Source organism: Narcine bancroftii, chromosome 1, assembly GCF_036971445.1.
Source record: "Narcine bancroftii isolate sNarBan1 chromosome 1, sNarBan1.hap1, whole genome shotgun sequence".
Lineage (NCBI taxonomy): Eukaryota > Metazoa > Chordata > Chondrichthyes > Torpediniformes > Narcinidae > Narcine > Narcine bancroftii.
This window is the reverse complement of record NC_091469.1, coordinates 233,716,016-233,742,157: the sequence shown is the minus strand read 5'-3', so window position 1 is coordinate 233,742,157 and position 26,142 is coordinate 233,716,016. Positions and strand designations below refer to the sequence as shown.

At 40.0% G+C, this 26,142-nt stretch overlaps 1 protein-coding gene across 2 annotated transcripts in view; it reads left to right on the top strand.

The window, feature by feature from the left end:
• epb41l4a (erythrocyte membrane protein band 4.1 like 4A) overlaps positions 1 to 26,142 on the top strand; it is a 517,267-nt gene that overhangs the window by 236,216 nt on the left and 254,909 nt on the right. For both annotated transcript variants that reach the window (XM_069892849.1, XM_069892845.1), the window contains 5 exons: positions 1,012 to 1,062; positions 8,266 to 8,343; positions 9,011 to 9,130; positions 12,418 to 12,465; positions 23,890 to 23,958. In XM_069892849.1, coding sequence (XP_069748950.1) covers positions 1,012 to 1,062; positions 8,266 to 8,343; positions 9,011 to 9,130; positions 12,418 to 12,465; positions 23,890 to 23,958 — 366 coding nt within the window. The remainder of the gene's footprint in view (positions 1 to 1,011; positions 1,063 to 8,265; positions 8,344 to 9,010; positions 9,131 to 12,417; positions 12,466 to 23,889; positions 23,959 to 26,142) is intronic.

Below are 26,142 nucleotides of genomic sequence, written 5' to 3'. Positions count from 1 at the left end.
CACTGTGACACCCCTTGTAGGTCATCCCCCTCAATGTGATATTGAAGGGAATGGCCACAGTGTTACCCTGTACTGACTGACCATTCCTTTTCCCTCTCCTGACAGTCATCCAGTTACTTGCCTCCTGACCCTTGGGCATGAAACTCCTGTCTATCACCTCATCTGCATCCCAAATGAATTCATCCACGTCCAGTTCCCTAATGCAGTCAAGGAGTTCCATTTGGATGTATTTCTTGCAGGTGAAGTCATCAGGGGCATGAGTGGCTTCCCTGATTTTAAACATCAGAGACTGGAGTGTGTGAGGAGGTCAGAATGCAGTATAAACTGTCATTGTGAGTCACAGTTGCAGGAGCAGAGGAACATGCATTCACTGTACTCTGAATCAAGACTCTACCATGTATTCAACACACGTGTGTGTGTGTGTGTGTGTATCACTTGTCTGTATGTGCATTATGTCTGGATGTGTGCCTGCACCAAGGACCAGAGAATGCTGCTTTGTCAGATTGTACTTCTACAAAATCAGATGACAATAAACTTGAAGGATGTCCAGCATGGAGAAGGAGGTGATCCAAGCAGAATGGAAGGTGGATGGAGTGCGGATGATAAATATGTTGCAGTTGAGAAATTACCAAGGTTTAAAAAGACCAGTAGATCCCTTAAATTTGATAACTTTGTGAACATATGTAAAGAGTTAATTTAATATGTAAATTGTGATGGGATTACTTTATTTTTAAGAGAGTAGCAGTGTATATTTAAAAACTAAGGGTAATGGTATGGCCTTGATGCATTGCCATTTCAGGCACTGTTTGGTTGTAAGTGTGTTATCTTCAGTAAACTGTGGTCTTCTGCTAGTTCCATCTCAGTTATTTGCCCACGCAAGCAGAATCTTTACAGTGTAAGAGTATAGAGACACATACTGTACCTCTATGTGGAAACATTTATTCTTAGGTGAATGTGACAGAGAAAAGGAAGGCAAGTGTAATTTGATTTTAACTTGTTCAATCCAAACAGGAAGATTCAAAACAATGGTGAAGATATAGATCTAAAGCAGCATCGAAGAAGGTACGTTCTTTTAAAATAAAATAAAATATACATAATTGCAAGAAAATAATTCAAAATGGTGATTTAGTGACTAACTTCTAACATAGACCACTACAGCACAGTACAGATCCTTCTGCCCTCGATGTTGTGCTGACCCATATATTCTTTTATAAAAAGTACTCATTCCTCCCTCTCCCATGACCCTCTATTTCTCTTCCATCCATGTGTCTATCTAGGAGTCTCTTCCGTGCCCCTAATGTTTCAACCTCCACCACTATCCCTGATAAGACATTCCAGGCACCCACAACTCTCTGCATTTAAAAAAAAAAGTACCCCTGATGTCTCCCCTAAACTTCCCTCCCTTCACTTTGTACATGTCCTCAGGTGTTTGCTATTCCTGCCCTGGGGAACAGGTGCTGGTTGTCCACCCTCTCATAATTTTGTAGACCTCTATTAAGCCTCCTCTCATCCTTCTGCGCTCCAGAGAAAAGTCCCTGCTTTCCTAACCTTGCCTCCTAAGACATTTTCCAATCCAAGTAACATCCTGGTAAATCTCCTCTGTACCCTCTCCATAGCTTCCATATCCTTCCTATAATGAGGTGACCAGAACTTAACACATACTCTAAACATGGTCTTACCAGAGATTTGTAAAGTTGTACATGATCTCTCTTCTCTTGAATTCAATCCCTCTCTTAATGAAACCTAGCATAACCATATCATATCAACCTGTGTGGCAACCTTGAGGGATTTTTGGATCTGGACCCCAAGGTCTGTCTGTTCATCCACACTCTTCAGTAACCAACCAACCATTAACCATGTACTCAACCTTCTGGTCTGTCCTTCCAAAATGCATCACTTTCTATATCACTTTCTGGATTGAGTTCCATTAGCCACTTCTCCACCCAACTCTGGATCCTGTCTCTATCCTCTTGTAACCTTTGACAATCTTCAGCTCCATGCACAACTCCTCAAACTTTTGTATCATCCACAAACTTACTGACCCATTTTTCTGCCTCTTCATCCAGGTCATTTATAAAAATCACAAAGACCAGGGGTCCCAGAATTGATCCCTGCGACACTCCACCAGTCACTGACCTCCAGGCAGAACACTTTCCTTCCACTAGTACTCTCTGCTTTCTACATGGAAACCAATTTTTTATCCACACAGCCAAGGTTCCATGGATCCCATGCCTCATGACTTTCTAAATGAGTCTCCCATGGGGGACCTTGTCAAATCCCCTACTAAAATTCATATAGACCACATCTACCGCCCTACGCTCATCAATTTCTTTTGGTATCTCCTCATAAAAATCAATCAGGCTCATGAGGCACAGCCTTACCATTCACAAAGTCATGCTGACTGCCCTTTACAATTACTAATTTTTTTTCCAAGCTATACATCATTAAAAATAACATACATTTGGGGGGCTGAGCCATTCATGTAGATGTTCTCAGGATTCTAATAATATTTTTTCTTCATAAACTGCGATTGTTAAGAGATTATTTAATAAAAATTTTCAATATATATGGGGGATTAAGACTACACAAAAGAGTCTGGAAAAACAACCAACTGAAAAACCTCACAAAGATAAGCGTATACAGAGCCGTTGTCATACCCACACTCCTGTTCGGCTCCGAATCATGGGTCCTCTACCGGCACCACCTACGGCTCCTAGAACGCTTCCACCAGCGTTGTCTCCGCTCCATCCTCAACATCCATTGGAGCGCTCACACCCCTAACGTCGAGGTACTCGAGATGGCAGAGGTCGACAGCATCGAGTCCACGCTGCTGAAGATCCAGCTGCGCTGGATGGGTCACGTCTCCAGAATGGAGGACCATCGCCTTCCCAAGATCGTATTATATGGCGAGCTCTCCACTGGCCACCGTGACAGAGGTGCACCAAAGAAAAGGTACAAGGACTGCCTAAAGAAATCTCTTGGTGCCTGCCACATTGACCACCGCCAGTGGGCTGATATCGCCTCCAACCATGCATCTTGGCGCCTCACAGTCTTCTTTGAAGAAGACCGCAGAGCCCACCTCACTGACAAAAGGCAAAGGAGGAAAAACCCAACACCCAACCCCAACCAACCAATTTTCCCTTGCAACCGCTGCAATCGTGTCTGCCTGTCCCGCATCGGACTGGTCAGCCACAAACGAGCCTGCAGCTGACGTGGACTTTTTACCCCCTCCATAAATCTTCGTCCGCGAAGCCAAGCCAAAGAGGTAGAGAAAATAATGCACTGGCTATCAAATCTGGATTAGGGCTATTGTCTAAAAAATTTAAAAAAAAACTGTCTTTAAGGAGTGAAATGCTCTGAGGGTCACATAAATCTGGAGCTTTCCTCTGCTAATAGCTGTGGGTATGAAATGAGAGCAGAATTCCAGGAAGCACAGGAGTTGTGTGAGGAAATGATTCCTTATATTGACAATAATCCTTAAATGTACATAGAGTCAAGGGAAGTAATAAATAATTAATGGTTATATGTTTGCATAATTTCAGCTGTTGTGAATTACTTTAGGTGCCAAGTGAAATCAAAGCTTTTAAAAATTGAACACCTGTTTATACTGTTGCTTGTGTAATTTTAAGAGCATCAAGTTTTATTTCCTGATCAGGAATTTGTCAGTGAGAAACATCTGTCATTTGACCATTGTAAGGTAAAACATCATGAGATGGGAATGTGTAGGGAGTTACCCTGTACAGGGCAGTAACAAGAAGGGGAGGTGTCCTTGTACTCCTGTTAGGTAAAACATCATGAGATGGGAATGTACAGGGCTGTAACAAGATGTGAATGCATCCTTGTACTTACAAGATAAGAGAGACATTGATGGATTGAGAGGCAGGAAGCTAGCAGGGAAAGGATAGCAACAGTTTTAGTCATTGGACAAGTAATGATATGATGATGTTCTAAGCACATATCCAAGGGTATAAAAAATCACCATTTTGCTGATAACGGCAGAATGCATTCTCCGACTAACATGTTTAGTCGCAAGTGTTACAATCCGGTAATAAAGAACAAAGAACCCTGATTTCGACTCAGTCTGGTGTTTGTCTCACTCATTCATGAACAAAGCAGACCTAACACCATGCTAAAATGATTATAACTCACCATTCTCCCCTACCCACAGCAACTTTTAACCCATTCAACTATTTCCAAGCCCATCCAGCTCTGACTTTAAAAAGTTCAAAAACTTTGTCTCCAGCACCCAGTTCCAAAATTTGTGACTTACTGAGAAGTGATTTCACCTCACCTCTGCCGTAAATTGATGGGCCCTTAATTTTAAACTGTGACCCCTAGTTCTAGATTCCTTTGCAGAACAAAGTATCATTCTCTCTACATTCAACCTTTCAAGGCTCCTCAGGATTTTGTTTCAATCAATCTATTTCTTATTCTTCTGCAGTCCTGTAGATACAGTCTAGTCTTCCTGTGATCTTCTTAGGACATTTTGCCCATTCTAAATATTAGGCCAGTAAACCTTCTGTGAACTACTTCCATTGTCCAGTTCAACAGATATGTACACCATTTCTTGAAATTCCACTCCATTTCTCAAACCACCTTCATTAAGTCAACAATTGGAAAGCTAAATACAGGATTACAGAAAAGCTTTAAGCTCCAATAACATCCCTTTGTATTTCAGAAGTGATGATTCTGATGGCAATGCTCTTCTAGTCCAGATCTAATTTAAATCAACCCATGCAACAAGAACAAGTAATTGATGAAAATAACATGATGGCGTATGAATGTAGAAACATTAAAAAATAACTTTAGTAGGTATTATAGGGAAATAAAAGATATTAGTGTTAGCCTTTATAGAAAGAGACAGGAGAATTTATAATGAGGGAAAAGCAAATGGCACGGAAATTAAACAATTACTTTGCTTCTGTCTGCATAGAAGAAGACACATTAAAAACATCCAGATATATAAGAGAGTTACTGATCCAGTGAGAATGAGGAACCAAAAGAACTTAATGGTCAAAAAAAAACTGCTGCAAAAATTGATGAGCTAGTGACTGGTAAAGATATTGTAAGGATTGGTGCTTGAATGCTCAACTATTCACAACCAATGTCCATCATTTTGTGGCAGCAGCCAAATGTAATAGTTCCATCTTTTCCATACTTGCTGACAAAACTAAACTAGGTAAGATTATGAGTATGAGCGAGGATGTAAAGAGGCTTCAAGACAAGTTGACTGAATGAGCAGGAACATGGCGTTTGTTACACAATGTGGAAAAATGTGAGACTATCCCCTCTGGTGCACATAAAAGAAAAGCAGAGAATTTGTTAATGGTGAATGAGTGGATGTGTTGATGTTCAAAGCCAACATAAAAATCGCAACAAATATGTATGAGGGCTAATGGTATTGTAATGAGTGGATTTGAATACATGTAAATGGGCATCAAAAATATCAAACCTTGGCCATTTTGGCAAGAAATGGCAGAGAAATTAACTAGGATAACAGAGAATGGTCTTCATGGGCAACCCAGAGCTATACCTATTAGTTAATTTCGTAGAAATAAGTGACAAACTGACCAAACATCAAATCTCATTTATAAAAATAGCACTAGTGGTAGCGAAAAAATGTATCATGATCACTTGGAAGTCCAACTCCCCTCTACTTATAGCACGATGGACTGTGGAAATAAACAGCTGTATACCTACGGGGAAAAATAAAATCACATATAGCTTAAGGAACAAATATGACACTTTTGTGAAGGTCTGGACCACATAGGGCCCAGATACAGTAATAAAAAGGAACAAAAAAAGGTAAAAAAGTAACTTTATATTCAAAAATGAAGTTTTCCCAATTGTACTTTATATATTTAAAATATAGGTAAGCTCTGACAGTGAACTGATCTGTATGTATGAAAGGGAGGAGGGAGGGACTGTTTTGTTTTTGTTGCGTTTGTGAGAAAAAGTTTAATACAATGTATATTTAAAATGTTACTATGTATAATTTTTGGAAAAAAAAATTCAAAAAAAACCCAATATTGAACCGAAGGTAATGCATTACAGTTTTGGTCTCCTTACCAAACAAAAGAGGTACCTGCAATTAAAATTGACTCGCCTGACTCCAGGGAAAGTAAGTTTACTGTTTGAAAAGAGATCGAGTTGAAAGGGACTGTACTTTCCAGAGTTCAGAACAATGAGAGATGTCATCAAGACTTACAAAATTCTTAAAAGGCTTGGCAGGTTTGATGCAGAAGACTGTGGAGTCCATAAACAAGAGGCTCAAATTAATATATGCTTCCCCATAAACAACACGATTACTTGTGCTTAGTTTGTGTTCTTTCAAGGCTTTGGCCCAAATATGATCAAAGGAACTCAGTTTTAGAGATGAGGTGAAAGTGACTGCCTTCAATAATGCACTCATTTCTTTGAGCGTGACATCAAAATGAAATAGTCTGGGTGGAGGGGTGAATGAAAGGTTTTGCACAAAGAAGACAATTAGATGATAGAAGCCAACTATAAGAGCACCAAGATTTTCACAGGGTGGTGTTCTAGACCAGCCATTCTTAAAATTAAGAGTCCTTAAATGAGTCTCTGATTGAGCTTGGTATCAGTTCTGATGGCAGCAGTAAAAACAAAGCATATCCTAGGTGGTGTGAATCCTTGATGATTGCTGCTGCTCTGACAGCAGCATTACATGTAAACTTTCTTGTTGGTGAGGACAGTTTTGCCTGTGACATACTAGGCTGTGTCCACTACCTTTTACAGGGCTTTCCGCTTAGAGGTATTAGAGCCCCCCATACCAGGCCATGATGCAGCTGGTCACCACACTTTCCAGTACACACCCATAGAAGAACTTCCACAAACCCCCAAGAAAGTAGAGGTGCTACCGTACTTTCTTCACAAGTGTCAAGGAAAGATCCTCTGAGATAGTGATTTCCAGGAATTTAAGCTTTCTCAACCTCTCTACCTCTGATTCCCCTCCCAATGATCACTGGATCACAGACATCTGATTTTCCCTTCCTGAAATCAACAACCAGTTCCTTGATTTTGGTGACATTGAGTGTGAGGTTGTTGTTGGTGCGCCATTCAGCCATTTTCAATCTCCCTCCTCTATGCTGACTCATCGCCCTCTTTTTATACAACCCACCACCGTGGTATCTCCAGCAAATTTGTAAACGGTGTTATTGTAGTGCCCAGGTACACAGTCATAGGTGCAAAGTGAGTGGAGCAGGGGGCTAAGAACACAGCCCTGTGGTGCTCCTGTACTGATGGAGATTGTGGAGGAGAAATTCTTACCAACGCTCACTAATTGTGATCCAGATCCCATTACACACAGTGGAGTATTGACTGCTTCAAAGTCAAGTCCTAAGGGGGCCGTAGACAAAATAAAAGGGTGAGAATGACTGCTCTGGACGGTATCATCTCTGTCTACTTAACGAATTACCTTCTCTTAATCGTAAGGTCAAAATCATAGAAGATCACTTAAGGCATTTGCAAATAATAAAACAATAGGCACAAACAATAAAAAATGTAACCGGCCTTATTATCTGGCACTTAAACTGTGAAATGGTAGCAATTCCATAACTAGAAAATAATCAAAAGGAAAGTCATTATAATTGTTATCTCTGATGAAAAAACACTAATTGTTTAGAATACATCATTTTCACAGGCTTTTGAACAGTAATTTACAATTCCTATCAGTTTCAATCCTCATACTGGTCATTTGTGATGTCTTTGTCTTTGGCTTGGCTTCGCGGACGAAGATTTATGGAGGGGGTAAATGTCCACGTCAGCTGCAGGCTCGTTTGTGGCTGACAAGTCCGATGCGGGACAGGCAGACACGGTTGCAGCGGTTGCAGGGGAAAATTGGTTGTTTGGGGTTGGGTGTTGGGTTTTTCCTCCTTTGCCTTTTGTCAGTGATGTATGCAAGCAAAAAAAAAGCAGAGGGGTGGTTGTTCAACCAGTTATTTTGATGAAATCCTCATTGAGACAAATAAAAATGAAACCAGAAAACATGAATCAGAATATTAAATTCATTGTAAAATCAAGTAGTGTGCCAGAGACTAAAAGAGGGTAATATAGGAGAGTAATTTCCAGATTTCCATGATTAATTACATTGCAAAAGTTTGGATTCCAGAAGTTGCTGAATTATTTGGTAAATACTCACAGCCTTGCCAATATTTTAAGTTCAAAAGCTGAGCCATTATTCTTGCAACATAGATTTTCATTTATTTTCTAATTAATAACAGCAAAGTAACATTTTCTCTACTGCAGGTCCCGATCCCGTGGAAATACCAGTGGCAGTGGGAGTGAATCTGAAAATTCAAGTAGGGAACGTAAAAAACGAAACAGGTTTGTCAGCTTCTCACACAAACTGTATTGGAAGTTTATCAATGCATAAAAGAGCTAAATGGAAAGAGGATTAAGGATGGGAAAAAGTCTGTCATTAGGTCTGCAATTAGAACGCAGACCTAATGATGATCTCTGGTCTATAGCACCAAAAGCACTAGAGAGCCAATTGGACTCTTTGGGAAGAAAGTTGCACCCTTGGATATAGGATAGTATCCAAATTCTGCTCTTGAAGACCTGATTCTTATTTTAGACTTTTCTCCCTCGCCGTATATTTTAGTAGAAATTTTTTTTTCTACCTTTGTTACTGATATTATCATATTGAAACTGTCAATAAAATAATCCCCTTATCCTTCTAAATATTAGGTAAAAACATAGTTTTGTAATCTGTTGTTGCAGTTTGATCTTTGAAGCCCTAGAAATTATGCCAATATACACGGGACTCTCTCCAGGTACTACATCCTACACAAGATCTGGTGCATGTAACTATTCAGATGGCTTCAGATGTCATCTCCCTCTGCCTTTCCCTTGTTACTTTTTTCATTGCAAAATATCCAGCAGGTGGCCACATTGCTTTGCTCAAACACAAAAAGACATTTTTTTTGCTGAAGAGAATGATTGTATTTTTTTATCATCTGTCGCATTTCATTTCTTAAAATTTACTGTTCAGGTCACGTCAGGAGAATGAGATGGTGAACTCAGCTCCTCAGTGGGAACAAGTGTTGAGACGGCAAAAAGAGCGATCGCTAGCTGATCCCAACAACAGACGTTCAAAACATAGATCACGATCGTATGTGTTCAACCACCTGTAAATTTTAAAATATGAAGTAATTCCAGTAATAAATTATTTATGGTTTATTAAGTATTAATGCATGAAACGTGCAACAAACTTTTCCAGCTGAAATGTGTAATTGATACATAATGTTTGGAGGACAGACATTTTTTTTCCTTTATTTGTCCTTGCGCTCCACTGCTTTAAATTTGTAATTAAACAATTCATACATGATTAAAGTGCACATTCCAGATTTTATTCAGGTTATTTGTATACATTTTGGTTTATCCATTGTAAGGTAAAACATCATGAGATGGGAATGTGTAAGGAGTTACCCTGTACAGGGCTGTAACAAGATGTGAATGCATCCTTGTACTTACAAGATAAGAGAAACATTGATGGATTGAGAGGCAGGAAGCTAGCAGGGAAAGGATAGCAACAGTTTTAGTCATTGGACAAGTAATGATATGATGATGTTCTAAGCACGTATCCAAGGGTATAAAAAATCACCATTTTGCTGATAACGGCAGAATGCATTCACCGACTAACATGGTTAGTTGCAAGTGTTACAATCCGGTAATAAAGAACAAAGAACCCTGATTTCGACTCAGTCTGGTGTTTGTCTCACTCATTCATGAACAAAGCAGACCTAACACCATGTAGAAATTACAGCACTTTTTATTGGGCACCATAATGTTTGGGACATTTGTCTTCACAGGTATTTGTGAGTTCTCAGGTATGTTTAATTGCTTCATTGGTGCAGATATAAGAGAGCTAGGCTTGCTTCTGAGCTTTGAATCACCTTTGGAGTCTGTAGTTGCCATTTTTCAATATGAGGACCAGAGTCGTGCCAATGAAAGACAAATAAGCCATTATGAGGCTGATAAACAAGAATAAAACAGTAAGAGACATTGCCCAAACCTTAGTTACCAAAATCAACTGTTTGGAACATCATTAAGAAGAAAGAGTGTACTGGTGATCTCAGTAATCGCAGAGGAACTGGTATTCCAAGGAAGATCTCCATTACTAATGATAAGAAGAATTTTTATCATAATGAAGAAAACGCCCCAAACGTATTTCCCACAGATTAGAAACATGCTTCAGGAGGCAGGTGTGGATACGTCAATGACCACTGCCCACAGAAGACTTCATGAACAGAAATACAGAGGCTACACTACAAGATGCAAACCACTAGTTAGCCACAGAAATGGGATGGCCAGATTACAGTTTTCCAAAAAGTATTTAAAAGTGCTTGCAGAATTCTGGAAAAAGATCTTGTGGATAGATGAGACCAAGATTAACCTGTAGCAGAGTGATGACAAGAGAAAAGAGTAGAGATGTAAAAGAACTGCCCAAGATCCAAAGCATATTACCTTTGCGATCGCTTGCACCTTGCAGTATAGCATCTGTATTTCTTTTCATGAAGTCTTCTGCGGACAGTAGTCATTAACGTATCCACACCTGCTTCCTGAAGAGTGTTTCTGATTTGTTGAATATATGTTTGGGGATTTTTCTTCATTATGATGAGAATTCTTCTGCCATCAGCAGTGGAAGTTTTCCTTGACTACCAATCCCTTTGCAGTTACTGAGGTCACTATTTTGCCCTTTCTTCTTAATGTTGTTCCAAACTGTTGATTTTGGTAATCTCAAGGCTTGGTCGATATCTCTTCCTATTTTATTTTTGTTTTCCAGGCTCATAATGGATTCTTTACCTTTCATTGGCACAACTTTGGTGGTCCTCATGTTGAAAAATTGCAATTACAGACTCCAGAGGTGATCCAAAACTCAGAAGCGCTCACAAACACCTGTGAAGCCAAATGTCCCAAATATTATGGTGCCCTGAAATAGGGGAACTATGTATAAGAAGTGCTGTGATTTCTACATTGTCAACCCAAAATGTATACAAATAACCTTGAATAAAATCTGGACTGTGCACTTTAATTACATGCGAATTGTATGGTTACATATTTAAAACTGTGGAGCACTGGGGCAAATTAAGGAAAAAAGTGCCTTTGTCCCAAACATTATGTGGAAGCAAAATATTTGCAAAACAAAGCAAAGTCTATATCAGAATGCTCTTTATCGACTCCAGTTCAGCATTGAACACCATCATCCCCTCAAAATTGATCAGCAAACTTCAAGACCTGGGAGTTAACACCCCACTGTGAAATTGAATCCTGGATTTCCTCACCTCCAGTCCACAGTCAGTATGGGTTGGTAAAAACATCTCCTCCACATCTCCATCAGTACCAGAACACCAGAGGGCTATGTTCTTAGCCCCTGTTCTCTTTTCTATAACCTATGATTGTGTGGCTCAGTAGGACATCACCATCTACAAATTCACTGACGATACCACGGTGGTGGGTTGTATGAAAAAGGGCAATGAGTCAGCGTATAGGAGGGAGATTGAAAACTTGGCTGAATGGTGCCCCAACCACAACTCAATGTCACCAAAATCAAGGAGCTGATTATTAACTTCAGAAAGGGAAAATCAGGGGGATCAGGGGTGGAGTGGCTGAGGAAATTTAAATTCTTGGAAGTCACTATCTTGAAGAATCTTTCCTGGACCCAACACACAAATAGATTGTAAAGCAAGCACATCAGCACCTCTACATCCTCAAAGAGTTTGAGGAGGTTTGGTGTGACATTCGAAACCCTGGCAAGTTTCTACAGATGTGTGGTGGAAAGTGTGCTGACTGGCTGCATCATGGCCTGATAAAGCCTTGCAAAAGGTAGTGAGCACAGCCAAGATATCACAAGTAAATCCTTCCCCAGCATCAAGAACATCTAGGGAGAACATTACCATTGGAGAGCAGCAGCAATCATCAAGGATCCACACCACACAGCACACGCTCTGTTCTCGCTGCTACCATTAAGAAAGAGGTCTAGGCGTCACAAGACTCACACTAACAGGTTCAGGAACAGTTACGACCACTCCACCATCAGACTCCTCAACAACTAACCCAATCAGGGACTCATTTAAGGACTCTTACTTGTGCACTGATTTTTTTCTCTCGATCTCTGTAATGCACAATCAGTTTGTTTACATTTCTTTATTTGTTTACTTGTGAACGGTGAATCTTTTTTTTGCACTACCAATTAGTGGTAATTTTACCTCACCTGCAAGAAAAATAATCTTAGGGTTTTCTGTGATGTCATGTATGTCTCTGACAATAAATCTGAAATCTAGAAACATTAAAACTGATATTTATTAAATGGAATTTAATCCCCTTAAGAATGCTTTTATAGTTCTTCCCTCGGGACTTGTTTTATAAATTTTAGCCACATCTTATTAATTTTTGCAGGAGGAGCCCAGATGTGCAAGCAAAGGAAGAATTGTGGAAACACATTCAGTGAGTCTGAAGTTGTTTTGTATTAACTTAAATGATAATACTTTCTCCTTAACCCATTCAGGTGAACCATTATGTGTCAATACATTGTTCATGAGAAAATACTGTTAAATATCGTAAGACATCCTTTTTTGTGCTGCAACAAATAAGTCAACAATAATTCAGAACTCAACATATTGTAGCTCAACCACTGTTGTTTGGGTGTCTGGTTCTGGAGTTTAGTCAGAAGAAGTTGAACTGTTTTTCGTTAACTCTAAAAATTAACTCCAATTTTGTTGGATGTTTGTGGGCAGTGAGGTATAACATTGCAGCAAGACAGATTGAGAAAATTGTTGGGGCAATAATATAGCCTTGTTTGGTACTGGTCATCACTGAGATTGCTGCTTTTATAGACCCATTGATTAGGGTCAGGCTTTTGTGCTATCCTGAAGCAAAAATAAAGTGGTGAAGAATTTTCGAGGACAGCTAAACTTGAAGAAATTGTAGCAAACTCATCCCGCTAGATTGAATCAAAGGCATTAGTGAATATGAAAAATGTAATATATAATAGTTGGTGCACCTCCCTGTATTTTTCTTGGAGTTGTCACATGATCATGTCCAATATACCTTTAGATGAAAGGAATCTACACTATGCTTGTCTGAGAAGCTCTGGTGACTGGGAGGTTGAGGTTGAGGAGGATCTTGACAATGACTGACTTTGTGAAAAACAGTGGGGAAAGACCTCAATAGAAATCATGGTGGTAATCAGGGTTGGATGTCTCCCTCGTTGAATATGACCATGAATACATATTTCTGAAGTTTCCTGGTATATCCCTCCCAGATGTGGAGATAAGATTTGATGTTCAAGTCAATAGTGTGTAATGGCTGAATGATGAGTTTACATAACAGTTCCTACTGGAATTCTGGATGAAGGATTAATCAGAATAATATTCAAATCAAAACATCTGTGCACGTCACCACAATATTTATTAATCGTGGTTCAACTGAAAACTACCCATAGTCATTTATCTCTGTATATTTACCAGTAATTGAAAGGAAAAATGTAATGGACAATCCACCTCCATTTTAGTTCAGAAGAGAACTTAACAATCGGTGGTCTAAATATGAAAACAGTCATGAATGGGGGGGCGGGGGGCGGGGTTTAGTTTTTTGAAGAAAGCTGGATCATGCCATTGCATACAAACGAGGAGATTATATTGTTAAACCAATCAAGCTTAATATTTCCAAAAAATTAATTTTAAAATTAAGTCCAGTCAACTATTATTTATATTAGGCAACTTTCGGTTCAGTTTGAAGCCCAGAGGCATTTTGTCTGGTAATGGTTATTCCTCAGCATAATACAGAGTCTGTTTTTTTAATTTTTCCATGATATACAGCTAGCAGTAGAGAATTCCATAATCAAAGTGGTGGTGAGAAGGCATTAGTCTGGATGAGAATTGAATCAAATAATTTTTGCTGTATTCTTTGTAAACACACAAGAAGCAGAAGCAGTAGGACACAGTAGCCCCTTTTCCATTGGCACCCTATCCCAGGAATTAACTAGGAATTTACTGGGACGGGGTCCAGTAGAAAAGAAACACTGTCTGAACCCCGACATCAAATGAAATCATTTCGAGCCAGTGATTAATTGCCTCTATCCCTACTCAAATCCCCAGCATTTGCTGATGCCGGCGTGCTGACAAAACCAATGGAAAAGGGACAGCAGAAAGTCATCTGTTTCCAGTTGAAGGGAGAACACTGCGGTCCCCAGAGATGAGTTGTGCTCATCGATAAAGCAATTAGGGTGCAATTTAAGGGTGGCCCAGTGGAAATGGCACAAAGGGCTTCCTATCCCGGGACATTGCACAGCCAATTAACTGGGATGCCAGTGGAAAGGGGGCTTCAGCCTCCCCTACCTGCTCCATCATTTAATAACGTTGTGCACCGACCCTGTCTACCTTTGATCACTTAGTATCTAATTGAGTTCATGTCTTGAGTATGGTCATTAACTGAATCTCCATAGTTTAGAGGGAGTCCAAAGATACACCACCCTCTTGTCATTTTTGCTCTAATTTTCAGACAATGGTACTGTGACAGATTATGTTGTATTTTATATTGTATATAAATATGTTTTAAAAGATATGTTAGTGTAGGTCACAAACAAACACTTCACAACACAGATCTCATTTAAAATACCAGAGCTCTACTCAAGCCAGACAGTCCAGGCTCCGAGTGCCTTTGCAAAAATTTTAAGAATGCCTATAGAGGTGTTAATTGGACATGTTTTGAAAAGCAACAGATGAATGGACTCGGATGACTGGGTCTGGTTCTGAAGTCTGTCTGAATGCAATTTACTGTTCTAAGAGGGTCGTGTGGTTTTGTTCTGTGTGTGTGTGTGTGTGTGTGTGTGTGTGTGTGTGTGTGTGTGTGTGTGTGTGTGTGTGTGTGTGTGTGTGTGCGCGTGCGTGTGCGCGTGCGTGCGCGTGCATGCGTGTGCGTGTACGTGTGTGTGTGTGAGAGAGAGAGAGAGAGAATTCAGTTCTACAGTTCAGTAGCAGCAGCTGAGACTGGAACATGACAAGTTGGCAAGCTTGTGGAAAAAAACATTTTGAAGATAGGTTGTGAGTTCTTAGTTCAGCCTGTTCAAAGCCCTTGTGGTCTATACAAGAGGAGATGGCTGGCTGTATAATGTTTCTCTTGAAATAAAGGAAATAAGAGGAACTCTGTGGTGACCTGGAGAAAAGAGGTTATCGTCGGGAAAATCCCGATGGGGCAAGTTTCTTTGGCAAGACACTGAAGTGGTGGATCGGAAGAAATCAGTTTCTATGTGTGTCTAACAAGCAATAATCAATCGGAAAACTGACAAGAACCTTCCTGAGCAGTAACCATTTATCTTTCAAGCACCAAAGCCTGGTGAAGATACACAAATGTTCAATTCTGTGCACAGTATAAGAATTGCCTGATACCAGTGAACTTGGAGGAGTGAGAAGAGTGAATCAAAGAACTTTCCTGAACTCATGCACACATTACATACACATGTGCTTAGAATTAGAACCGGGTTAAATTAGATTAAGTTAAGTTAATAGTAATAAGTTAGAGTTTGATCCTGTTTTCATGTTTAAAGATAATTAAAAGTAACTTTTGTTTAAGTAACCATTTGTCTTGGTGAATTTCTATTGCTGCTGGGTTTTGGGGTCCTCTGGGCCTGTAACATTACCTGGATCCAGATACCCTAACCAAAGCAAGCATCAACACTTTATTTATCTATCAAGCCCTTGTCTTGGGTAAACTTGTACCTCTCACTTTGTCCGTTTTAGATTTGTCACAGTGTTTGAACTACCGAAAGAAAATAGACACACACACCAAGAGCAGTTCAGTTTATACAAATGTTTATACAAATTCAAAAGCTGATTTCGCACTACAATATGCAAGCCCTTCCAAACTATACTTATCAACACTTGGACTGGTCCCAACTGCCGAAGCGAAGCAACGACTGCACACTTGTAGTAGGTTGTCAGGGCGCCGGTAGCAGCTTCTCCACCTCCCCTGACCGGGACGTTGGCTGGACTCCAGAAGTTCTTCTTCTTGCTGAGAGATGTTGCCACCTCTCGGAGAGTCTCAAACTTCAGCAGCGGGACCATGACTTATATTACCCAAAAACTGCTTACCCAAGCACCTATTCCCAGCACAACAAAAAGATAAGCAAGCAAGCTAGCATGCTAGGCTATTAACGAATAACATAATTTTCAGCTTATCACTTTGAATACAATGGTTTATTTTGCATCAAGGCTAGGCCTCTGACAGTCTGTGACCAAAACAAGCAGGAAGATTAAATGTTCTCGGTACACAGATGTCCTTTCTTCAGATAACAGCATCTCTGGCCCCTCGGTGGAATTTTGCTTATGTCTGCTGATTCTAAAACCAATTAGGTTCTCAGCCTTGCAGAACCCAAAGCTGCAAGTTTAAAAAAAAGGTTCTCAGCTCTGCAGAACCAAGAGCTGCAAATTAAGAAAAAACTGGTTAAAAAATAGGTTAGAATCTTCCATTACAGCCCTTTATAAATTTTGAATGGTTCATTGAGATCACTCTTTTTTCTAGAGAGAATTTTATCTCGATCTGCTTAACAATCTCATGACATAAACATGGTATCCATTAAACACAGAATATAGAAATCTACAACACAGTACTGGCCCTTCGGCTCACATTGATGTGCTGACTTACTAACCTACCCTAACAACTGCCTAGAATTTCCCTACTGCATAACTCTCTATTTTTCTCTGTTCCATGTACCTATCTAAAAGACTCTTAAAAGATCCCATTGTATCTCTTGAGTAAAAACCTTAACTTACACCTTAAGGACTTAAAATAAGCTCCCTCATGTTAGCTATGGAAAAAGCCTGTGGCCATCCACCAATCATGACCACACCTTTATCAGGCCACCCTTCATCCTCTGTCACTGCAAGGAGAAAACACCAAGTTCACTTAACCTATCCTCATAAGGCATGCTCTCCAATCCAGGCAGCACCCTTGTAAATCTCCTCTGCACTCTTTCTATAGCATCCACATCCTTCCTACAATGAGGTGACCAGAATATTCATAATTGGGTTTAACTAAGGTCTTATGCAGCATCATCTTACAGCTCTTGAACTCAATTCCATGGTTAATGAAGGCCAGCACACCATACACCTACTTTACAACACTGCCGATCTGTGCAGCAGTCATTAGTGTCCTATGGACATGGACCCCAACATCGGTCAGTTTGTCCACACTACATAGAGTCCTCCCATTAACATTGTATATCTCCTTCAAATTTGGCCGACTGAAATGAACCACTTCACACTTTTCTGGGAGACACTGCATCTACCACTTCTCAGCTCAACTCTGCATCTTATCGATCTGCCCTGACTGTGGTCTTCGGATGAGGAAGTGAAGGATTCAGTTGCAGGAGTAGATGCAGAGGCCCTCTGTAACCTCCGGCAACCCTCCACACTACCTACAACACTACCAACCTTCGTTGGTAGTCATCAGTTAACTTGCTAACCCATCCTTCTTCTACTTCATCCAGTTCATTTATAAAAAAATCACAAAGAGACATCCCCGAACATGCGAACACCATTGGTCACTGATCTCCATTGCAGATATGAACCATCTACAACCACCTTCTGCCTTTTTTGGCAAGCCAATTCTGTATTCACAAAGCAAGGCCATGTTGGATTTCATGCCTCCTTACTTTCTGAATGATCCTTGCATGGAAACCTTATCAAATGCCTACGGAAATCTATAGCCACTGTATCCACCGCTCGATCTTCATCAGAATCAGGTTAATTGTCATGAATGTGTCACAAAATGTTGTTTTGCAGCAGATGCATTGTTCATTGCTGGTGCAACTGCTATAAAATGTATTTCAGTAAATACACTACTGAAAAATAAATCATTAGCGCAAAAGAAGACAAAAAAAAGCGAGGTAGAGTCTGTGATTCCTTGTCCATTCAGAAATCTGATGGCAGTGGAGAAGAGGCTGTTTCAGGCTCCTGTACCTCCTTCCTAATGGTAGCAGTGAGAAAAGGGCATGGCCTGAGTGGTGAGGGTCCTTGATGATAGAGGCTGCTTTCTTGAGATACCACCTTTTCAAGATATCATTAATGGAGTGAATAATAGTGTCTGTCATTGTGCTGGCCGAGTTTACAACCCTCTGCAGCCTTTTCCTGTCCCGTTCATTGGCACCTTCATACCAGACACTGATGCAACCAGTCAGAATGCTCTCCATGCTCTACATTTCCTGTAGAAATTTGCTAAAGTCTTTGGTGATGTACCAAATCTCCTCAAACTCCTAACAAAATACAGCCACTGGCAAACCCTTGTCTTCAGAGATGTTGATATCCAGGAACTTAAAGTTCTTTACCCTCTTCACTGCTGACCTCTCGATGAGGACTGGTTTGTATTCTCCTGGATTCCCCTTCCTGAAGTCCACAATCAATTCCATAGTTTTGCTAATGTTGAGTGCAAGGTGGTTGTTGTGACACCACTCAATCAGCTGATCCATCTCACTCCTGGATGCTTCCTCATTGCCATCTATGATTCAGCTGACAACCGTGGTGTCGTTGGCAAGTTTGTGGATAGCATTTGAATTGTGCCTACCAACACAGTCTTGGTGAGTAGAGTGAGTAGAGCAGTGGGCTAAGCACGTATCCTTGAAGTGCACCTGTGTTGATGGTCAGTGAAGAGTATATGCTGTTATCGATCTGCCCTGACTGTGGTCTTCAGATGAGGAAGTGAAGGATTCAGTTGCAGGAGTAGATGCAGAGGCCGAAGTTTTGAAGCTTGCTAACCACTACTGAGTGAATGATGATATTGAAAACTGAGTTGTAAGCAATAAAAAATCAGCCTGATGTACATGTTGCTGTGGTCTAGGTGATCCAGGCTGAGTGGAGAGACAATGTGGAATGATTGTGGTGGTAGGTGAATTGCAACGGGTTCCTGTCTTTACTTAGGTACTAGTTAATTCTGCCATGACCAACCTCCCAAACATTTCATTACAGCAGATGTAAGGGCTACTGGGCAATTGTCATTGAGGCAGCTCTTCTTGTGTACCGGTATGATTGATGCCCTTTTGCAGCACCCAAGAACCTTTGACTGCAGCAGTGAGAGATGGAAAATGTCCGTGAACACTCCAGTTAGTTGGTTGGCACTGATTTTCAATACCCTACCAGGAACGCCATCAGAGCCTGCTGCCTTGCAAGGGTTCACCCTCTTGAAAGATGTGCTTTCATCTATGTGCTCTGTTACATCCTCAAAGAATTCAAGCAGGCTCTTGAGACACGACCTTCCTCGGATGAAGCCATGCTGATTATCCCAATGACATTATGCCTCCAAATGCTTGTAAATCCAGAATTTTCTTGCCCACAGTTTGCCCAACACTGAAGTAAGACTCACTGGTCTATAATTTCTTAGGTTACCTCTACTCTCTTTCTTGAATGGGGAACAACATTTGCAACTCTCCAATCCTCCAGTACTTCTCCTGTCCCTGGGATCAATCTGATAAGCCTTCACTGTATTCCCTGAATATCCTTCCTTAGGTATATGGTTTCTTTGGAAGGAAGTCCAGACATCTACGCAGTATTCTTGATGTTGTCTCATGAGGATTTTATACAATTGGAGCAAGACGTCTTCACATTTTTCTTTTCAAGAAAATCAAGTCAAGTTTATTGTCATCTGATTACACAGGTGCAACCCAGCAAAACAGCCATCTCCAATTCTTGGTGCAAAGCACTCAGGCACGCAACCAGACATAACACACATGCAGACAAACAATATACATGCAGGGCAAATATTAAATAAATATTGTTTTGTGAATATGAGAGTTTTGGATGGTTAATGTGCATAGTTTTTTTGTTCGTTCAGCACTCTCACTGCCCGTGGGATGAAACTGTTCCTCAGCTTGGTGGAGCTGCCTCTAATACTCCTGTATCTCTGTTCCAATGGGAGCAGCTGAAAGATGTGTTCAGGGTAGTAAGGATCCTCAATGATTTTGCGCTCTCTCTTCAGACAAAGATCCTGCTAGATCACATCTGGTGCAGGAGAGGGGTGGGGGGGAAGGAGTCTCCACTGATCCTCTCTGCTGCTGTTATGGTCCTGTGGATTGACCTCCGAACCATTTCTGTGCAGCAACCATACCACCCTGTGAAGCAGCTGGCGAGGACACTCTCGATAGAGCTCCTGTAGAAGGTTGATATGATGGTCGCTGGAAGCCTTGCCCACTTCATTCTTCCAAGGAAGTGCAGTCACTATAGCTCCTTCCTGACCAGTGAGGAGATGTGTGTCCATGATAGGTCACAGGTTAAGTGAATTCCAAGGTTCTTGGTGCTCTCCACTCCCGAGTTGTTGATGTGTAGTGGAGGGTGTTCATTCCTAATCCTGAAGTCCACAATTATCACCTTTGGCTTGGCAATGTTGAGACTCATGTTGTTCCTCTTCCACCATATCACAAGATTTTCCACCTTTTCCTTTTTAGTGTGACGCATTGTTGGTGATGAGGCCAACTCCTGTTGTGTCATCTGAAAACTTGATGAGACAGAGCTCAATCTTGCAATGCAGACGTGGTTCAGGAGTAGTCTGAGCACCCAGCCCTGAGGTGCACCAGTGCTCACCATAATCATGCTTAACATTCTGCTACCGACCAGGACAGACTGTGATCTTTCCATTTGGAAGTCCAGAATCCAGTTGCAGAGAGGGATGTTGAGTCCCAGTGAGGACTGCTTCTCCACCAGCCTCGGGGGAATGATCGTATTAAATGCCAAGTGTGCTTCAGATGGGTCAGGACAGAGTGAAGGGCAAGACTATAGCATAATCTCTGGAATAATTTCTTTTACAGACAATTTATGGGTCCCGTTTCTCTGGGAGGTGTACTTTGATGCGATCCATCACCAGATGCTCAAAGCATCTCATAATGATAGAGGTTAATGCCACAGGGAGGTAGTCATTGAGGCCTTGTGTGGGTTCACCTAGGATAGAGTTCTCCTCACCTCAACCGTGGCTATGCAGGATGCCCATTCATCAGGGGATGCCCATTCATCAGGGGACATGGAGCTTTCTTCACCATCATCCTGCTCTTTTTTTTTTCGAAACTTTATTTATTAATTTTAACATATGAAGAAAGTAAGTAATTCACGTACTGAAAAAATACAAAATAAAGTAATACAAGTACAAAATAACATAGTTAATACAATACCAATCCTGCTCTTTTCATCAAACTGTGCATTGACAATGTTCAGTCTGTCCAGAAGGGAGGTGTAGTTGCACGATTGACTTGTGATCAGTTGTAGGTTTGATTCCTTGCCACATGCACTTCGTGTTGCAGTGTTGCACAGCTGTCTGTGGATCTTCTGTGCATACCCCACTTTGCCTTCAGGATTGCACAGGAGAGTTCATCCCTGGCTGATGTTAGAGCCATCCTATCCCATGTCTTGAAGACAGCATCAGGAGCTCTGAGAAGTGCCCGGACCTCTGCATCCAAGCATGGTTTCTGGTTAGCCCTGGTTGCAAAGCATTTGATCTTGATGACATCCTCAAAATAAGAAGCATTGCAGATGACACAAACATAGGAGAAGTAGTGGACACCAGAGAAGGCTTTCAAAGCTTGCAGAGAAAACTGGACCAGCTGGACAAATGGGCTGCAAAGTGGCAGATGGAATCTAATGCAGGCAAATGTGAGATGTTGCACTTGGAAGGACAAAACGTGATAGGACATACATGGTAAATGGTAGGGTATTGAGGAATATGGTAGAAGAGAGGTATCTGGAAATACAGATACATAATTCGTTGAAAGTGGTGTCACAGTTAGATAGGGTTGTAAAGAGAGATCTTGGTGCTGAGACAGAGTATTTAGAGGTGGTTTGGGAGGAATTGTTAGAGCAGCTTGCACACACACATTTTAAAACACAGAATATTTGCAGGACTTTTGCAGAATGCTTTTTGCAGGAGGCAACAAATTATCGACAACAGCTTGCCTGGGAGAGCATATGATGTTTGCAGGCAGAGGGAGAACAGTTTTGCTCTCAGTGAAGGAGGGTGTGAGACACAGAAATCAGTTCCAGAAGGACAAAGCTGGCAAACTTTGGAAGGCTGCCTGGTCAAAGGAGAGGTTAGCGGTCTGAAAGATGACCTGAAAGAAAGAGGATCATCTGGAGAACACTGAAGGGGGAAAGTTCCATTAGCAATACTGATTAAACAGGAATCAAGTGCGGATGTCCTAGAACAAAAAAGGAATTTCTCTCTGAAGACTAGCAAGAACCCTCCTGAGTGGTAACCATTTGCCTGTTAAACACCAAAGACTGTAATGCTAACTTCTGTGCACAGTACAAAAATTGCCTGCAGCCAGTGAGATTGGACTGTGAACCAAAGAACTTTTCTAATCTTAAATATACATGACACATACCCACGCTTAGTATTAGAGGGGGGATTAAATAGTTAGGTAGGTTAAGTTAGTAGGTTAAGTATTAAGTTAGGGTTTAATTCTGTTTGCTTGTTCAATTATAATTAAAAACTACTTTTATTTAAGTGACCCTTTGTAGTGGTGCATATCTATTGCTGCTAGTTTTTGGGGTCCTCTGGACTCTGTAACAGTGCAATGTTCTTCATAAATCAAAGTATTGAGTATTGGACTTGGGATGCTGTGGTGATATTATATAAGACATGGATGAGGCCATATTTGGAGTATTGTATGCAGTTTTGGTCACCTAACTACAGGATTGATATCAATAAGATTGAAAAAGTGCAGAGATTTATAAGGATAAGATGAGAAGAGAAGAATTGAGTTACAGGGAAAGGTTGGTAAGGTTAGGACTTTATTCACTGAAGTGCAGAAGAATAAGAGGAGATTTGGTAGAGGTATACAAAATTATGGGTGTAGACAGAATAAATGCAAGCAGGCTTTTTTCACTGAGGTTAGGTGAAATAAAAAAAATTAGATGATATGGATTAAGGGTGAAAGTGGAAAAGTTTAAAGGAAACTGAGATGGAACTTCTTCACAGAGAGAGAGGAATGAGGTGCCAATTGAATTGATGAATGCAGTCTCAATTTTTACATTTAAGAAAAATTTGAACAGATACATGGACAGGAGGGGTGTGGAGGGATATAGTCTTGGTTCAAGTCAGTGGGACCAGGTTGAATAATAGTTCAGCACAGACTAGAAGGGCTGAAGGGCCAATTTCTGTGCTGTTATATTCTTTAGAATAGAGAAATTGAATAGACAAAGAACTAGGAAGATAAAAATAACCACAAGGTTTTGAGGAATTTCACTGCAAGCAACTACAAAGGCAAATAGTTTGCTGACAAATATGTCTTTGTGTATTTATATAGAGCCTTGGTCAGATCAAGGTGGACAACTCAACCATTAAAGTAGAAGCTAATAATTAGAATAGATGTTCTTGGGGTTCTGGCTCAACCTTAGCTGTGGGAAAGAAACCAACTTCTACCTACTAATTTTCTGCTCTCTGTTAGTTTTAGGGACACTTGTGTGGGGTTTCTATGTTTCTTACACAAGGATTGGTATTTATCAAAATCATAACTGCTTGTGTAAGCTGTGCATGCTGTCAAGAAGCAGGTATTTTTACTCTAAAAACAGAAATGCTGTAAAAACCAGGCAGGTCATAAAACATCTGTAGAAAGAGAAACTGAGTTAACATTTCAGACTGAAGATCCCTGCTGATTTCCAACATACGTTGTTTTTTTTTAACTTGGTTGCTCTACTGAGCAGTTTTTGATCATCTTGCACCTTATTCAAATGGCTTCAAAGAGACTAAGGAAAACAAGCATCATCTAAAGCTGTTTTGGGATGTGATGAAAAGAATAGATGGAAAAATTCAGTTCCTGAATGTTGAAGTGAAATTTAATTTGGAGAGCTATTATAATGTCTTACACAGAATTTGTTTCTGAATTCCATTCTCTAGGCGGGAGCTGGTGGATCCAATTGGTTTAACGGAAGAAGAGCTGAAAGAGATACCATACACCAAAGTAGAGTGAGTTTGCTCAGTTAAAACAACCTCATTTCCTGTCATCGATCAATACTAAAGATCAAAATTGTATTGGCCAAATAATTGTCTTGAAGATGATTTTCCAATGAGTTTAAAAGAGATTTCTAACATTTTGAAAGGATTGTTTTTATTAGACCTTAATGTATTTTCTCATTAATAATTAACATTTGATCTTTCTGATATCATTTTTAAATGTACTTGCAATTTGGTATTGGGTAAATTGCAAAATTGAAGTTTGCTGGCTGCTGTAAGAGTAAGTGGACAAAACTTTACAAATCGTTCAATTATTGATAGAAAACTTATTCTATGTACTAGAATAAGTATATATTAAAATTAATCTTGTTCTGAAGATGTCCTCATTGTGGAAATTCAGACTTCATATGATGGTTATATTTCTCTACATGAAGTTACTTAAAACTCTATTCTCAGCCCACAATGTTTTAAATTAACTGAACTGGTCTTATAACTGGTCTATATTGTATGTGTCTGTGGTTCATCAGATGGGAAAGCTGAGATACTGGAAATTTAGTCTTCAGTTAGTTGAAAAAACTTGACTTTGGTAGTTAAATTGGTGTTTTGTTCAATGCATGAGAATTTTTTTCCAGATCTTGAATTATTCAGTCAGTTTTACCTTCAGCAATGCCTGTACCCAGGATAAGATAGTGATGTACTTTTAACCAAAATGTTCTAGTGAACATGAGTGTTATTATTTTTATAGATAAAGGATTGCAATGAGGCCATAAAAACTATTAGTTATATTTGATGTCATTATTAAAGTTGTTTTCATCAAGCATCATCATTCAATTGCATAGAAGTTCTCTTTTCTTTCAGATGATCTTTTAATAAGCAAATTGGTCAACAGGGAATTGGAGGTGATCTATTGACATGGATTAAGAATTGGCTATTACACCATAGAGAGCAACTAAATAGATTGTGATCAGATTGACACACAATGATCATATGCTTGGGCTATTCACAATCTTCATCAACAATTTGACTGAGTAGTCTAAATGTGACATTTCCAAGTTTGTGGATGATGGTGAAATAGGTGAAATAGTGAATATGGAGGAGGACATAAAGAGACTTCAATGGATATAGACAAGCTGATTGAGTAGGCAGGAACAAAGAGGATGAAATATCATGAGGAAAAATGTGAGGCCTTCCACTTTGCACACATCAGAAAAACAAACTATTTTAACCACTGATAAATTGGATAGTTTTAATTTTTGAAGGGACCTAGGATGATTGTACATGCAACTGAAAGCCAATATTGCGGGTGAAACAAGCAATTAAGAAGACAAATGATAGCCTTTGTTCTGGAGAATTTGTATGAAAAAGTAGAGAAATTTTATTACAATTGGGTAGGGCCTTGAGATCACACATAGAATATCATTTACATGTTTGGTCTCCTTACCCAAGAGCAAATGTACTTTCTAAAGAGAGGATGCAGTGATGATTCACTGATTTCATGACTCTGATAAAAGTGGCAGATTTGTCACATAAGGAAAGAGTGAGAAAACCAGACCTATATTCGTTAAAATTTACAAGAATTGTAAATTACTTCATCAAAATGTACAATATTTTGAAGGGGTTTTAGTGGCAAGATTCAGGGGGGATCCTTTCAGGATCTACAGTCAGGATTAGAGCATCAGAATAAGGAAGAAAATATTCTTCATTCAGAGGAAGGTGAATCTTTGGAATTCTCCATTGCAGAGAGCTGCGGAGGTTCAGTCATTGAATGCATTCAAAATGATAGGGAATCAAGGGAAATGAGGGGTAGTCCATGAAGATGATACTGGGGTTGAATATCATCCATGATCCTGATCAATGGAGGAATAGGCTGGTAAGGCCTATTTCTTATTTCACAATGAACTTAGCTGATGTCCATAAGGATAACAGTGCAGAACATGGAATGGGAGAGCCAAAGCAAAGTCACTTGAATGGTATACCCAAGGTGGCAATGGAGTTTCATTTGCTAAATATGTTCAAGAATGTGATCCATTTTAGATATTATGGAAATCAATGGATAGTGGGGAAATTAATGTTAAGGGCAAAAATCATCCATGATCTTCATGAATGTTGGAATAGTCTTGAGGCACAAATGGCCACTCCTGCTTCTATTCTGATGTTCTTGACCTCAAAATAATTTGAACTCTTGACAACCAATGA